The sequence below is a fragment of the Scylla paramamosain genome, chromosome 39 (assembly GCF_035594125.1).
Source record: "Scylla paramamosain isolate STU-SP2022 chromosome 39, ASM3559412v1, whole genome shotgun sequence".
Taxonomy (NCBI): Eukaryota; Metazoa; Arthropoda; class Malacostraca; order Decapoda; family Portunidae; genus Scylla; species Scylla paramamosain.
This window is the reverse complement of record NC_087189.1, coordinates 11413644-11430066: the sequence shown is the minus strand read 5'-3', so window position 1 is coordinate 11430066 and position 16423 is coordinate 11413644. Positions and strand designations below refer to the sequence as shown.

Sequence of the window (16423 nt, the reverse complement as noted above, 5' to 3'; positions counted from 1 at the left end):
ATAGAGATCATTGATCTCTCTACCAAGACCTTTTCTCTATATTCCTATTTAAGTTGTGGTTTGTATTACTTAACTTCTAGCATTGAGTTTTATTTAATGTTTTTATGTACTGATCTATCCTATTTTACCATCTATCTCTCCTGTCTTTTTCCAGAGTAATAGAAATTATTGATCCCTCCACCAAGACCCTAGGCTCCAGTGAGGGGAAGCAAGCCACAGCACAGAAGAAAGAAGGAGAGGAAGTGGAGGATGAGGAGGAGCTTCCCATTGTCAAGGGTGCCTATGTCTTCCTCCACAGTGGCCGTCATCGAGGCACTTATGGGGTGGTGAGTTGCACTGTGTCCCTGCTGTGTTTCAGTAACCCTTAAGTGTTTTTTAAGGGTGCTTTAGTGATTCTAGTGATAGTTTAACAAAGTTTCTACACTGTCAGTAGGAAAATCACCCATTAAAACCCATATAATCATCTCTTTGGTCTTTGAAAAATAGTCCTTATTAGGGATCAAGATGTTTAGAGCCAGGACTTTGTTGCCATATTAACAGTCACTCATCTGAGGCTTACCTGGAATTAATATCTCACTGTAACTCCCTTAACTACCTATGTATAGACTCCAGTTATCTGTAGGTGAAGGTAAGGGAAGACCATCAAAATTTTCAGGATCAGTAATCAGGATAGAATGAGAAATAACAGGTTCAAGCTTGAAAAGTTAGGTTTAGAAATGAGATAGGAAGGAATTGGTTCTCAAATGGAGTGGTAAATGAATGGAATGAACTCAGTAATCAGGTTGTTAGTGCTGAGTCATTAGGAAACTTTAAAAGAAGATTGGACAAATTTATGGATGGGAATGATAGTGGAAATAGGTAGGCATGTTTCATACAGAGGCTGCTTTGTGTAGGCTTGATGGCTTCCTGCATCTTCCCTTATTTTCTCAGTTCTTATTTTCTAGACCACAAAAGGCAGGACACATTTACTTCAGTCACTACCTGTTTCTCTCTGCCACAGGTTGAGGTGGTGGATGAGGACCACTTACTGATAAGGGCAGCGGTGGGACAGGCAATGGTGAGGGAGGTGGAGGGCAACCTGCGCGTGGCCACTCAGAAGGAATACCGGGAGTCCTCACGTGTCATCAATAAGGAAATGTACGATAAGTTTAAGGTGAGTGTGAGGATGGAGAAAGGAAAAAGAAAAGTAAAGAAGAGTAAAAAGAATAGCAATGTAGGAGATAGGTAGAAGATGGATGGAAAAAGATGAAGGAAAAGAATAGTACATTATAAAAGAGAAAGAGAGAAAAAATGAAGGGAAAGGACTAAGCAAAGGAAGAGATGGAGTGAAAGAAAAGGAAGGATTGCTTGACATAAGTATAAAAAATGTTGAGAGAGAGAGAGAGAGAGAGAGAGAGAGAGAGAGAGAGAGAGAGATGTGAGGCAATGTGTTTGCCTTAAGGGCAAACACATTGCCCTTAAGGCCTCACACCGAGTCTCCTCCTTGAGGAGGGTGGCCAACTTGCTCGACAGGAGAGGGAGGCTCTTGCTCTACAAGGCCCAGATACGGCCTTATTTAGAGTATGCCACCCTCTCCTGGATGTCCTGTGCTGCCACACACATCAACAAGCTCGACGGCATCCAGCGACGGGCGCTGTGACTGGTGGAAGCAGCAGGTGCTCCAGCCCATCCTGAGACTCCCGTCGACACGTAAGAACACCGCAGGGACGTGGCAGCCCTTGTGGTGTTCCACAAGGCACGGGTGCAGGGTGTGCCACATCTGGCGGGACTACGGCTGCCCACCAGAGTCACCTCGCGGGACACGAGAACGGTGTCATCCAGTGGTGACTCAGTGGAAGTGCCGCGTTCCCGCTCCAGCCAACACCAGCGCACCTTTTGGGGGCGAGTCTCCAGACTGTGGAACTTCTTCGCGTCCTCTGTCCCTCATATCAGGGGGATGGATACCCAGGACGTGAAGCTAGCAGCACACCACTGGAGGGGCTCGTTCCCAACCCCCCTGCTAACAATATTAATATAAGTCTAACATAAAGAATGTATATATATGTATATATATTTATATTTGTATTTGTGTGTTGTGTCCCACCCCTAAAATAGGTTGCACACGGCAGTGCGCCTTCGGGTGATAATGTACCTATGTTTAAATAAAAAAAAAAAGAGAGAGAGAGAGAGAGAGAGAGAGAGAGAGAGAGAGAGAGAGAGAGAGAGAGAGAGAGAGAGAGAGAGAGAGAGAGAGGACATAGAAAAGAGAGTAGTTAATGATGGTGATGAAGGAAAGAGCATGTACTGTACTGGGAAAGAAGATAAGGAAGAATAGAACTTTATAGCAGAAAAATCTATATAACATTTTAAACACTATCTGTATAATTGTAAAACTATTAAAATGTATTTATTTTTCTTACCACCAGGAAGCTGAAATGAAGAAAAATGAAGCAAAGAAGAAAATGCACTGTGAGGAGGACAAAGAAGGTAGTGGGAGTGACAGAGACAGAAAGGGCTCTCAGAAGACAAAGAGCAAAGACATAGAAGAATCCCACAGAGAAGAATCCCACAGAGAAACAGACTCCAAAAATGTCAAAGTGAAACAAGAGAGTGGTGAGGAGGATAAGAACAGAAAACAAGGGGAAAGAGATAGTGAGAGGCAGAGAAGCAAGAATGAAAAAGAGAGAGATGAAACAGAAGGGAGGCTGAGAGAGAACAGCAAGAAACAGAAAGAAAGGGATAATGAGAGATCCAGAGACAGGGACGATGAGAGACAGAGAGACCGAGACAAAGAGAGGCAGAGGAGACCCAGGGAAAAGGAAGCCGAGAAGCAGAGATATAAGGAGAGCAAGCAAGAGTACAGCAAAGAAGAAAGGAAAGACAAACATCAGGACCACAGAGAGAGTGACAGGAAGACTTGGGACCCACAGGCAAGGCTGCACAAGGACACACAAGCATCAGGAGGCAAGAAGAGACAAAAGGAATTCACTGAAGCACAAGAGACAAAAGCAAAGCAGCAGAGAATGATGGTGCCACCTTGGGTCCGGGAAAATTTACGAGTGCGAATTATCAACAAGAACTACAAGGGAGGGAAATACCATAAGCAAAAGGTAATTATTGGGAGTCACGTTCTAGCATCTGCATTCCTTGCTTTTATGCTTTCTCATTGCATAGATGGATAGACAAGAGTCACTTTGTTTATAAGCATACTGTTCCATATTCTTATTGACATCAGCCTTACTTTTCAAAATCTTGTCATGTACTTTTCAAGGAGTGAAGATTATACTAGTATATGCAAGTATATGTTAGTGCATGCTAGTGTATGCTGGGAGAACAGAGCACTGGACTATGAAAGATAAGAGTGGTGAGAGGGGATCAGAGCATGTAAGGAGGAAATGTAAGGACAGGAAGAAAATAGAGGTTTTTGTCATGGTTATCGTCATAGAAGAATTTTTAGGAACCGGCATCAATCATTTCTTTATTTTTATGTAAGAGGTGCACTACTATTTTTTTTCTCTATTCATTTAAGAGGGGCACTAATGGGTAGACATCATTTATGCTCATTTACTTAACTTACAAGCTATGTTGTTACTTATGCTATTTCTCACAGGTATGTGTAGGCCTACTGACTTTTTGCAGTTTCCTGTAAGTTTGTATGTGCTCTTAAAATTTTGCCTGCTGCCTCCTTCATTCTGAAAAGCCAGTAGTGAAAATTTTAGAGTAGTGAAATGTTTCTGCTTCATTCCATCTTATCTCCCCAGGAATTTCAACTTGACTTACTGATACTAGGCATTTCTTCCTGCAATTTCCCAGGTGGTGGTGGTGAGTGTGGTGACGGCTGAGAGCTGTGAGTGTGTGGCAGAGGGTGGCCGGCTCCTGGGTGGTGTTGACCCTGCCTGGCTGGAGACGGTGATCCCCAAGCAGCCGCCAATGGTGGTGATGGTGGTGCGTGGACGACACAGTGGACAGGTGAGTGTTAGTGATAGTCTTGCATTCATCAATTTTTCATTTATTTATCTTTCTTTGTAAGAGGAGCACTGGCCAAGGACAAGAAAACAGCATAAAAAAAGACCTATCTCGAGTGCCAGTCTGTAAAGAAAGGTCAAAAGGATCATCCAAAATTTGAGGATGTCTTGAAACCTTCCTTATGAAAGACCAAGTCCTAGGAATGAGGGAATGCAAAAGCAGGCAGGGAGTTCCAGAGTTTGCCAAAAAAGGGATGAATGATTGAGAACACTGGTTAACCTATTTATTTAGTTATGAAGTTGGTATATCTGTATTTATATACATGTACAAACACTCCCCAACTCACAAATGAGTTAGGTTCTAGATAGCTGTTTGTAAGTTGTTATTTTGTATAAAATATTTTGGGTGTGTGTGTGGGGTGCATAGTGACGGAGTGACGGAGTGGGTAAAATGAAGCACAGCCAGGATGTTTCTTTACACTGTATTGAGGGCAACAGTATATGGTATTATAAGTGTGGACTATGTACTGGCCAGGTGCTGACTGACTCAGTGGGTTGACACAGCTACAAAGTAAACTAACATATGAAGCACTGAAGCTTTGTTTTATGACAACAAAATATGAGTGGAACTTTTAAACAAGGCAACATTAACATAAACTGCAATAACTATTACCAACAATTCACCAAGATAGTTGGTATTACAATAAAATAGTTTATGTTACTGCCACCATACTACTTCCATGCCCAGAATGGAGCCTACCAATTATACGTGTTGTTACATGCAGCGAGATAGAGTGGGGATTGCAATAAGAAGAGTAACAAACAGAGAAAGATCTAGAAAGAGGAGAGGGGGAGAGAGTGAGGGAGAGATGAGTCACAGATGTGTCCCGATGCACTGAGAGTTTACAGTAACTTTAAAATATAATTTAAATTTAAATTCCAGGAGATTTCTGCCACTTCCATTCCTTTTTAGGAGCTGAAATGGATAGATTATATAGCAGGGGAGCTGCTCTCCACCATAGTATAATAAGTTTTCATCCAGCCCTCCAACTAGCCCCAGAATAATTTTTGAAACATAAGTGTTTAGTTAGGGAGTGGGCGAGCGACTTAGTGAGGGCATGGCATGGGGCATGGGGCAGATCTTCACCCACCAGCTCCACCACCCCCATTCCTTCCCTCCCAGTTCCTCATCTTGTGTCTGCATTGGAAGAGGAATTTAACTATTTTTCTCACCACCTCAATCAGGAGCCAGGTGGATATCCTACTGTGTAGACATGGTGCTTAGTGACCAGAGGAGAAGGCATATGTAATGAGGGTTGATTGATTAATTGGTTTAGGTTATTGAGCCACAACATCATGGTCATATGGTGCTGCTACAAAACTTTAAAAGCAACAAAGAGTGTAGGTTAAAATATTGATATTAAAACAAAATTACAGGTATGGTAAAAATGACCCAGACCACTGTGTCTGGTGTTGTTTGTTTCATACCTAAGATACTGACCCCACTGACTCAGGCCCCAAGACCAAGCATTGTTCATTATGTCTTCCCCACTTGCCTCCAGGTTCTCCTGGTGTAAGGATAAAGTTTGGCCCAATACTATATTACTGATAAAATAAAAAAAGAAAGCCTTTAAAAAGTAATCTATAATTTGTTTAAAAGACCAACCTCCTCCATAAATATAAGTATCTCATTTCCTAGGGAGAAAGCCCTCTCTCTAAGTATGAGTGATGTTGGAAAGTCCCATCTTTGTCATGACAATGGAAAAGATATTGCTCTTGAAGCTCCACTAGACTGAGACACTCCACTAGAAAGTGTGGCACTGTAAGAGAAACTAAGCAGTCATCACAAAATGGTTAGGTTTCCTGGGACATGAAGTAACCATGAGTGAGATGTGCGTGACCCCTTCTGGAGATGGGCCAGTGCAGTCTCTGAGTGGTTCTCTTTATACATGGACATACATCCACGGACAGACAGCAAAAGAAGTTACCTCTCTGATCTTTGTGGTGGCAAGTAAACCCTTCCTTCTGCTCTGTCAGCGGGCAAGAACTGCCACCTTTACAGTCTGTGTGTAAAGTTACCGTATCACAGGAACTGTGGTAACTTTTTGTGCAGACTGTAATTCTCTTCCCACAAGAGAGCCGAGAGGGTTGAGAGAGATTTCGTACGTTTGACAGTGAGGTACATCCTTCTCTTCACACAATGTGGGCAGAGATGCTTCTCTGTAAAGTATCAGATGTTAAAGAAAGCTGATATATGGTCCTGCCTTGTTTGCTTTTTCAGCTTTCTGCTCTCATATTGCACTTCTGTTTTTACATATCAGAGCCTAGTAGATGTGGGTGGAAGGTGCACTAATGAGAAAACTATCTAAGTTATCATAGATCTCCATAAAGCAGGTCTTAATAGCAAAGAAATTGCATCCAAAAGGGGTTGAAGTTCTGCACTGTCCAGGAGCTAATACAAAAATTCAAAGCTGGAAGGAGCAAAAGTTTACCACTCCCACAAAAGCCATCTGGAAGGCCATGTAAGGTACCTGAGAGGACATGGACACTTCTCAGGAGGCAGCTGGAGGTCAATCCCAGCCTTACCAAATGCCAAATTAAAGAAGGGAATCCTAATATATTAGCTGGTATCTCTCTCTCTACTGTCCATGATACTTTGTGCCATGACCTTGGGCAACGCAGTTGCCATGCAAAGAAAAATCCACCTATAAATGACTTACGGAGAAAGAAAAGGATCCAGTTTGCAAAGAAATATCAAGATTGGACCTTAGGTAAGTGGTATACAGCATTGTGGTGTGATGAAAGCACTTTCTGTGTGAATGATACAACATCTACCAGAGTGTACAACCACCCAGGGTCTGATTCTAGTGACCCCTGCTACAGACAAAAAACCACAAAACACCCTCAGAGTTTAATGGTTTGGGTATGTTCTACTTTCAATGACCTCGTTGATCTTGTTCTGTTCCCTAAAAACACTAATGTCACTAAAGAAGTGTATTTGGAACTCTTAATGGATAATCTTGAGTCATTGAAATAACCAAAGATAAAATTTTCCAACAGGATGGGGCACCAGCTCATACTGTTAAAGTTGTTAAGGAATGGTTACATAACTGTGAAGTCAACACCATAAAAGTTTGGCCTGGCTATTCACTGGATATTTCTCCAATACAGAATATATGGACTGTAATTAAGGCCAAATTAAAAGGCCGTGACACCTTCACACTCTCCAAGCTGGAAAAAGAGCTTTGCAAAATAATGGACAGAATTCAAGCCTGAGACACTTCAAAATTTAGTTCAGTGTTAGTATATCAAAATGTCTTAGAGAGGTACTCAAGAAACAAGGAAAATGCAATAGAAATACTAAGTATTGGTGGAGTTAGAATTTGATATATTTTTTTGTGATCTGACAGGAAATGTGCAAACAAAAACTGTTGGTGCAGCAACTTTTCATGTAGACTGTATACTGGAGTATAAATCATGAGATGGAAAGGGACTGGAAGGAGGCACCTGAGTTGCTGCCTCTTTAGCTAGCCTATCGGCCTTCTCATTCCCTGGAAACTCAGCATGTGATGGGACCCAGCAAAACCCGATAGGGTAGCCTCTATACTGTAAAAGGTAGAGCCACTCAAGAACTGATACAACAAGTGGATGAAGAGAAGAAGGGCTAAAATGTTGAACATTGGATAGAATACTACACGTCGCTAAAAATTGTAAAAGATGAGGTGGGAAAAGTAAAACTATTTCTTAAAGCTAAGATAATGGCAGACAGTTCTGCCGTAAAAACAGAGGCATCACTTGGGAGGCTACCATCTTGACAGAATGAAGGAAAGATAACACCAAATCTGACTCCACCTTCAGATTTTGAGCCATCTGTAGATATGGGGAAGGAGTCGGAATGTGTGGAATAGTGTTCTGAAAATAATGCATGTGACTGGAAATTCAGTTGCAAGTTCTTATTATGAATAGCAGGGCAGCAGACAAATGTGTAGGAATTGCCAGTAACCAACTCTAGAAAACCTACAGGGACATACAAAGATGGAAGGTACATTTAATACCACCATAGCAGATACAACCCTGAAACCAAAAGGTTGAGGATACCTTGGGTGAGACACACAAAGTCAGACAAATGTGAAACACGGGAGATGGTCACACAAGAAGCAGACTTGGAAAGATGTTGGACTTGATACCAACACCTTAACAATAAGGACTGGTGACACAAGTCCACCAGTAAGCTAGGGATTGGGGATGAGTGGAATGCACCAGTTACCAGGTGAATACCAACATGGTGCACTGAGTCCAACACTCATAGTTGAGCCTCAGTATCAGAGGAATAAACCTCACAACCATACTCCAACTTAGAATAAGAGTTCAGTGCAAGAAAAGGAGTGTCTGTCTATGAGCTACCCAAGAGGTGTGAGCCAAGACAATAAGGAGTGACAGCACCTTCATACATGCTGCCTTAATATAGCGTAGATGAGGTATCCAAGTGAGGTGTCTGTCAGATACAAGTCCCAGAAAACGAGTTTCCTCCACATAAGAGAATCTTTGACCGTATAGATAGTATAGATACAAATCTGAGTGAGGGTGAACACCATGAAGGCTGCAAAAATGTATGGCCATAGTCTATGAAGCTGAGAAACGAAATCCCTGTCTTGCAGGCCAGTGAGAAATCCCATTAATTACTAACTGCAACTTCTGCTCAGTCAAAGGCATCTCCACCATGGAAAAAGAGATTGACAAGTCATCGACATATAAGCTTCAATGAATTCCTTCTGGATTCACCAGTGACACTGTTTATAGCCACAGCGAAAAGTGTTACACCAAGTATACTTCCTTGTTGCACACCATCGTCAAGTGGGTGATCTTCAGACAGAACACCCCCAATCTATACTTGTAAAATATGATGAGATAAAAATTGCTGTATAAAAATAGGGAGTCAACCATAGAGACGGAACTCAAACAGACTAAGTAGAATGTTGTGGCGCCAAGCTGTGTCATATGCTTTCTCCAAATAAAAAAATACTGACATGATGCTGTTTACTAGTGAATGCTTCACGTATAGAAGATTCTAGAAACAAAAGAACTTCAGACATAAGACTCATTCTCTAAAAAACATATTGAACAGGCAACAAGTAATTGCCTCTCTCCAAATACCACATAAGCTTGATATTTACCATCTTTTCCAGCAATTTACAAGTACATGAGGTTAAGGAAATTGGTCAATAATTGATTGCTAACTGATGATCTTTTCCAGGCTTTGGGATGGGAATAATTACAACCACACCTCAAGAAGATGGAAAATCACTAGTATTCCAAATAAAGTTATAGTAGTCAAGTAAAAAGGTAAAAGCTTCATTGGACATGTGACACAAGAAGGAATATGGAATGTCTTTGGATCATTGCACTGGGAAAAAGTCATGCATAGCTCAGACAGAGATAATGGGACAATATAAGTCTTTCCACTAGGGGAGGCAAGTGATGCTAACAGCTTCCAAATGTGTCTGGAGACACTAGCAAAGTGCTCATCAAACACTCCAGCAGCTGCTTTAGACTCTGCCACCATCCTCCCATCATAGGATAAAACAAGTGGGGAGATGCAGAATACTTCTCAGATATCTTGTGGACTTTGTTGAAGACCTTGGTGAGTTGAGTGTGAATTGTGATGGAGAAATAACTTTTCTGAGGCTCCTGCCGAGTCCTCTTTAAGGTGTGACGTGTGCAGGCACACACTTGTCAAAAAGCCTCCAAGCATTGGATATTCCCATGATGATGTCAAAAGTGAGATAAGGGAGCATGCTTTTCTCAAATGGCAGCTTTACAATCTGCATTCCACCAGGGAACAGGATGCTTAGGAAACTGGCTACAGTTCTTAGGGACCAACTGAAGAGCAGCCGAGTGCAAGCCATCAGTGAAATATGTTGCAGCCTTATCATAATTTCCTATCTCATCTACTGAGAGAGCAATACTGAATTCCGTGAATAGCTGCTAATCTGCCTTATCTAGATGCCACCAAGGAGGGTGTAGCAGTGGTGCAAAATCAGTTGACTCTAATAAGATTGGGAAGTGATCGCTCCTATATAAATCTGATAAAACATTCCAATTAAGATTAAGAAAGGAATTAGAGGTACAGAGAGATAGAGAGATCTTTTGGGGTAAAAGTACCAGTTTGACTATGGAAATGGGTCATGTCCCCACAGAGTAAAAAATCTCTAATTCTGAATCCTCGATAAAAGAAGCAAGTAAAAAACCATGAGGGTTGACAGTGTCATCATCCCAGAAAGGATGGTGACCATTGAAATCTTACAATAAAAGAAAAGGAGAATGAAGAGTATTGAAAAAGTTGTCAGGTTCATTCCTTTCAATAGGAACACTGGGAGGCAGATACAGACTGTACAATGTGTAAAAACAATTTATAAGAACCTTAACAGTAACAACAATTTGCCAATTGTGATTTAGTGTGACGAATTACCTTAGCTGACTGACAGTAAGAATGGTGGAACCTCGGTTGTTGAATCTGATTCATTCCTGAATGCCGTTCAAAATCCAAAATATTAAAAAACTGAAACTATTTTTCCCCATAGGAATCAATGTTAAATAGATTAAATAGATGAAACACCCATCCACCATATCTTAGTGGATAATGATTGATGCTTCCACTGCTCCACAACATCTCCAGCATAGAATTTTTTTTATCCAGAAAGGATGTATTGAATGAACTTAATGACACAGATCTCATCTGAAGATATTGTTTAGACCATACAGGCATTCTCTTTGTCACCAATCAAGTGAGGGAAGCCTTATAGAGTGACACAGAGAGGAGCAACCCACTCACTGCCAAAATGAAGGTTATCATAACACTTAGACATCTTGCTGCTGGGAAAAGCTACTGGGCAAATGCAGTTGTGCAGCAGTGATGGCATTGTGTGTCATAGAGAGAACCACAGAAGGCTTGGAATTACTCCTTAGTGCCAAATCTTGTTGGTTTACATCGAGGAACTTCTTCAACAAGATCATGTTTAACTTATTTCAAAGATTAAATTACTGTCTTACCCTCTGTCTTTCCTCCAAATATATATATATATATATATATATATATATATATATATATATATATATATATATATATATATATATATATATATATATATATATATATATATATATAAATCAATAATAAATGTCAGTTTTTGCTATGTCTTGTAGTATTTGAAATTAAGTAACTTTGTTTGAAAACTGAATTATGGAACGGCAACCAAAGCAATTATGAGTTAAAATTTTTGTTCAAAAATCGAAAACCAAATTTTTTGGAAAGGAAGATGTTCAGTAACCAAGGTTTCACTGTACAAGTCTTGACTCAGCTGCATATTTGATGATACATGTCTGGCCGTATGCCTCAATACTGACTGTTCACTGCACAGCTCAGGCAGTTGGCCATGAAATCGTTTCCTCCGCTGATGTACTGGACTGATGCGATGTATTGTGTTATTAGAGTCCAATACTACTGCTGGCGATTGGTTTTCGCTGAGTGAGTGCTGTTGAAAGAAATGGTCAAGAGATGGTCAGTGGTTTACGGTCAATAAGTAATATAGTACTATGACCCCCTATCATATGATGAAAATGTACTATGACAAGATAAGAAACCAAAAGTTCCCTGTCATATGTAGAGTAAGTCCTCTGTACAACATTGTTTTTTAGAAAAAAAAGCCAGAGGCACTAGGCAGCTGTTCACCATTTGATGAAGAACTGCCCCAGCAGCCACCTGTGAACAGTCACAAGTTGGTATGCAGTACACTGAAGTAAGGGATGGTGAAGAGTGCAAATATCTTGAAAAAATTTCTTTACCTCTTGGAGAGACTTTGAAGTTGTTCTTCCCATGGTAGTTTTGTTGACTTAGTGTGTTGCTGAATCATCTCAGAAAGGGGATGAATAATATCTGAATACCTAGGAATCATTCTTCAGTAAAAACTGACCATACTGATAAAGCAGTGTAGAGCAGCAGAATCCTTTAGGTGAGGAATGCTTGCAATCTCTGCTATCTTCTCCTCTGGTGGTTGCAGTCCTTCTGAAGTCACTACATGGCCAAGGAACTGTAAACTATATCGACTGAAGACACTTGTCCAGGGAGATCCTGAGGCTGTTTTCCTGCAGCTTCTGAAAGACTAGGTCCAGATCTCAAAAATACTATTTTTCATTGGGTGATGTTAGTATGTCATCAAGGTATATAAATACACATTCAATGTCATAGAAAATACACTCCATAACCCTTTGAAACATAGGTCCTGAGGTTTTCAGACCCATAGGCATATAGAAGTACTCATATAGGCCAAATGGTGTAGTAACTGCTGTTGTCTCAACTTCATCCTGGTTCATCGGGATCTGGTGGTAAGTTCATAAAAGACCCACTTTACAGAAACGAGTCGTACTGTGGAGTTTGTTGGACAGGCTTTCTATGTGTGGGAGAGGATAGCAATCTGGCTTCATGATGACATCAAGGGTGCAGTAATCACCAGTGACCCGCCACTCTACCGGCTTGCTCATGGGAACTAGGTGTAAAGGAGACACCCATGATGACCTTGAAAGGCGAATGACGTCAGCAGTCAACAGGTTGTGGAATGCTTCCTTTGTGGCCGTCAGTTTGTCAGGTGGTAGACGTCTGGGAGAAGTGAAGGTAGGCATTGCACTTCCTGTGTCAGCAAAATGAGAGGCTTTAAGTGTAGAAGTTTTCAGTGTTTTCACCTGATGTGGTTTCATGACAGACATGTACTTTTCAAAAAGGTTCAGAACTTGCTTAGGAAAACACTGTACTTCATTTACCATATAACAAGGAACCTGTTTTAGAACACCAGATAGCACTAACTGTTTTACATTGTCACGTACACTGCTTGCCTTATAGTCAGCTATTAAGCCAAAATGTGATAAGAAGATGGCTGGACATGGAGAGATGAGGGTTTGTTAGGTCATTGGTGTTGGACTGTGTTGGGTGTATAGCAAGACACTGCAGCTGCTCCTGGCTAAAAGGAGAAGCTCATTGCCTAGTTTTGTTAGTTGACTCGGTGGTAAATTTTTTTGTGCAGCCAATACAGCACCGATTGTTGATGGGAGAGCTTGTATAAATTTGTCTCACTAAGTCTTCACTGACACTCACATCGTTAGTGAGGCTGAGTAACTCATTCATGTAAGCAGATGGCTGTCCAGTCATCGTTTCAGTGGAGATTACTAGTTGTTCATCAAACAGCTCTGGCTTTGTTCATTCAAACATCTGGATCATTTCAGGCTTCGCATTCTTGAAAGATCTTGAGTTCAGTGTTTCCATGGAGAGCTGGCCGGCAACATTGGGTGATAAAACATGGTAGAATTTAGTAATTTCTGAAGTGATGCGTTGTAGGGGAAATTGGGCCTACATTATAGTGAACCATCCTTCTACTGACGACTCCATGAATGGAGGTGATTTGATGGAAATGTGTTGTGCTTCACCTTTCACTGCCTGCTCCTTGTCTCTGCCCATCTCCTCACTGTCACTCTGATCACTAGGAACAGTGGCGTCACCAGTTGTGGAGTGTATATTGTACTTCAGTAACAGAGTAGGTAAAATGAAGCACAGCCAGAATGTTTCTTGATACTGTATTAAGGGCAACAGTATTGTTTCTTGATACTGTATTGAGGGCAACAGTATAAGAAGGTGTTACAAGTATTTTATTGAGCTTGTAGTAGCCAGAGGTAGACTGTGTACTGGCCAGGAGCTGACTGACTCATTAAAGCTTTGTTATATGACAACAAAGCATGAATGAAACATCTAAACAAGGTGACATTAACATGAACTGTAATAACCATTAGTAACAATGCACCAAAATAGTCAATGCTACAATAAAATAATTTGTTACTCTGACCACATATGTGTTTTAATAATAATTATAGCAAAGTTAAAACAATGCTGGACAGTGTACAGTGATAAGGTTGCTGTGTACATAATAACAAGACAAAATAAATTAAATTACTATATTTTCTGGCATTAAAGAAAAAAAAATTTTCCCTAAATTTAAGTAAAAAATCTGTACAATTCTTGTTTATAACTTCAGATATTTGTAACTTAGATGTTCTTAAGTAGGGGAATGTCAATGCATGGTTCATACTTCTATATATTAAGAAAATGTTAAAGGTCTGTTATAAACAGATGGGTGAAATAAACTATGATCTGCATTAGTATTCATATAACACAAAGGCATCATACCAAGGCATGGTCAGCTCCACCTCCTTACATTAATCTTTCTCATGTTTCTCATGAATGTTCCACTTACATGATTTCCACCAAAAAATTTTTACAATGATGAATAAATTTATGTAGATTCAGTCAATAAAATGAATTAATATATATATATATATATATATATATATATATATATATATATATATATATATATATATATATATATATATATATATATATATATATATATATATATATATATTAGAAAAGTACTGAAGATGGGATTAAGTGTGTAAATGATGTATGTACAAATGTGTGGTACTTTACCTGGACCACTCTGTATGGGATTGGCAGTGTGGTGTATAGATAGTTAGATAGACTAAAGAATGGAAGAATACATAACTATCTTATTCAAATAATAAGTAAGAATCACAAAATGCAGGAAAATTTACATGGAAGTTGTACCTGAATGAAATTTATCAAGAACCAAGCAAAGCAAGTATAGATTCAGGACTTGCTATACATATATTTTGACATTTTTTCTTCATCCCACAGAAAGGACGCATCTTACAGTTGCACAAGGATCAGGAGAAGGCGTCCATTCAACTCCTTGAGGACGAGACCACTATCCTCAAACTCCATTATGATGACATCTGTGAATTTGTGGTCAGATAATGATCTGGTGATGCCTGAGGAAACACCTGCCAAAATCTCCTCAGGTAAAGGTCTAAGAATGATCTGACAAAGGGTAATGTTGGGTCATCTTTCACAACCATGTGTGTCCTTGTACAAAGAGATATGTATATTTTTCCTTTGTATGGCCCTTTTTAAGAGAGAGAGAGAGAGAGAGAGAGAGAGAGAGAGAGAGAGAGAGAGAGAGAGAGAGAGAGAGAGAGAGAGAGAGAGTTATCATAGGGTGGATGTTACTGCAGTAAATTATTGCGATAAATTATCACGATAATTAATCGATAACAACATTGGGTTATTGGTTATCCGATAATTATTTTTCCTGCATTATCGATTCACTGGTATTGCTGATACTTTTGGTTTCAAACTAGTAAAAAACAATAATTTTAATTTTTGGAACATGAACCAAATATAGTTATTTTACTTAAAAAGTACTTTTCATTAGTGGAGAGACAGGATTGAATTGAATTTTTTTCTAAGATTTTTCTAAGTTTTCTAAGATAAAAATAAAAATAATGATTTGGATTTATCAATTTTTTAATTTAAAATATCAGTATTGTTATCGCTAGTACTAGAATTTTGGATTTATCAATTTATCTCAATTATTGGGTGATAAATTAATCACCAGTTATCAGTTATTGCTGATAAGGTTATCGTTATTGATTTATCGTGGTAAATTTTTGTTATTGCGCCCAGCTATGGAGGTTATGATACATAGATAATCACATAATAAAAAGGATTACTACCAAGACTTTTCTTTTACATTTTATCTAAGAACTGGTCTTCCTCCTTTCTTCCATTATTTTCAGAAATTGAAGTCTTTGTACATGTATGTACATATATTATTTGGACATCTCATCTTGACTATTTTGAACAGGCTGTATTGCAAATTATTGAGATTTTCAAATGTAATGCCATGGTGGCACACAAGAACATCAAAGCTGGAATGGTTGTGAAGTACACTACCAAAAAAGTATCATTACAGTGGGTCTGATGAGTTTCACACTGAACACCCCAGTAATCTTAGGGTTGGTGAGCGTGTATGACTAAGGTTCCACCTGTCTTTTGTAAAACATCACTGGCAGCTCAAATCCTGTTGCTTCATTTATGAGTGCCTCTCACTTGATTAATGCTGGTGCAGCTATACCAAACACATGTAGGGATACTAACATGAGTAGTCTTTTACCAATGGATGTATCCTTGGTGTCTGTTTTGTTCTGAATGCTTAACAATACTTTTGAGTGTGTGAGTACATCATGATGCATCTGGCCTGTTAGATCTGGGTCCAATGTATATTAAGTCTTATTTAATATATATAAAGGCAACAGAGGAACACTCCACAGGAAGAGGAAGAGGAGAAACAGTGTAGTAAAAATTAAGAAGAAAGGCAAATAATCTAATGAAGATATGAGAATAAGGAGACAAAAGCAAGTACACACACACACACACACACACATGAAATACAAGCAAACACACACACATGAAATACAAGCAAATAAACTCTAAAAAAACAAAGACAAAGAAAATGAGGATGTAGTGGTGGAAAAAGAAAATGTGGAATGGATGTATGTAAATACACACACACACA

The 16423-nt window shown here is 39.6% G+C and overlaps 1 protein-coding gene across 1 annotated transcript in view; it reads left to right on the top strand.

The window, feature by feature from the left end:
- LOC135092161 (G-patch domain and KOW motifs-containing protein-like) overlaps positions 1-15580 on the top strand; it is a 28174-nt gene extending 12594 nt beyond the window's left edge. Inside the window, exons 5-9 of the mRNA XM_063990433.1 lie at positions 155-326; positions 1001-1153; positions 2406-3089; positions 3793-3948; positions 14704-15580. Of these exons, the coding sequence (XP_063846503.1) occupies positions 155-326; positions 1001-1153; positions 2406-3089; positions 3793-3948; positions 14704-14823 (1285 nt within the window). The 3' untranslated portion in view covers positions 14824-15580. The remainder of the gene's footprint in view (positions 1-154; positions 327-1000; positions 1154-2405; positions 3090-3792; positions 3949-14703) is intronic.
- The last annotated feature ends 843 nt before the right edge of the window (positions 15581-16423 follow it).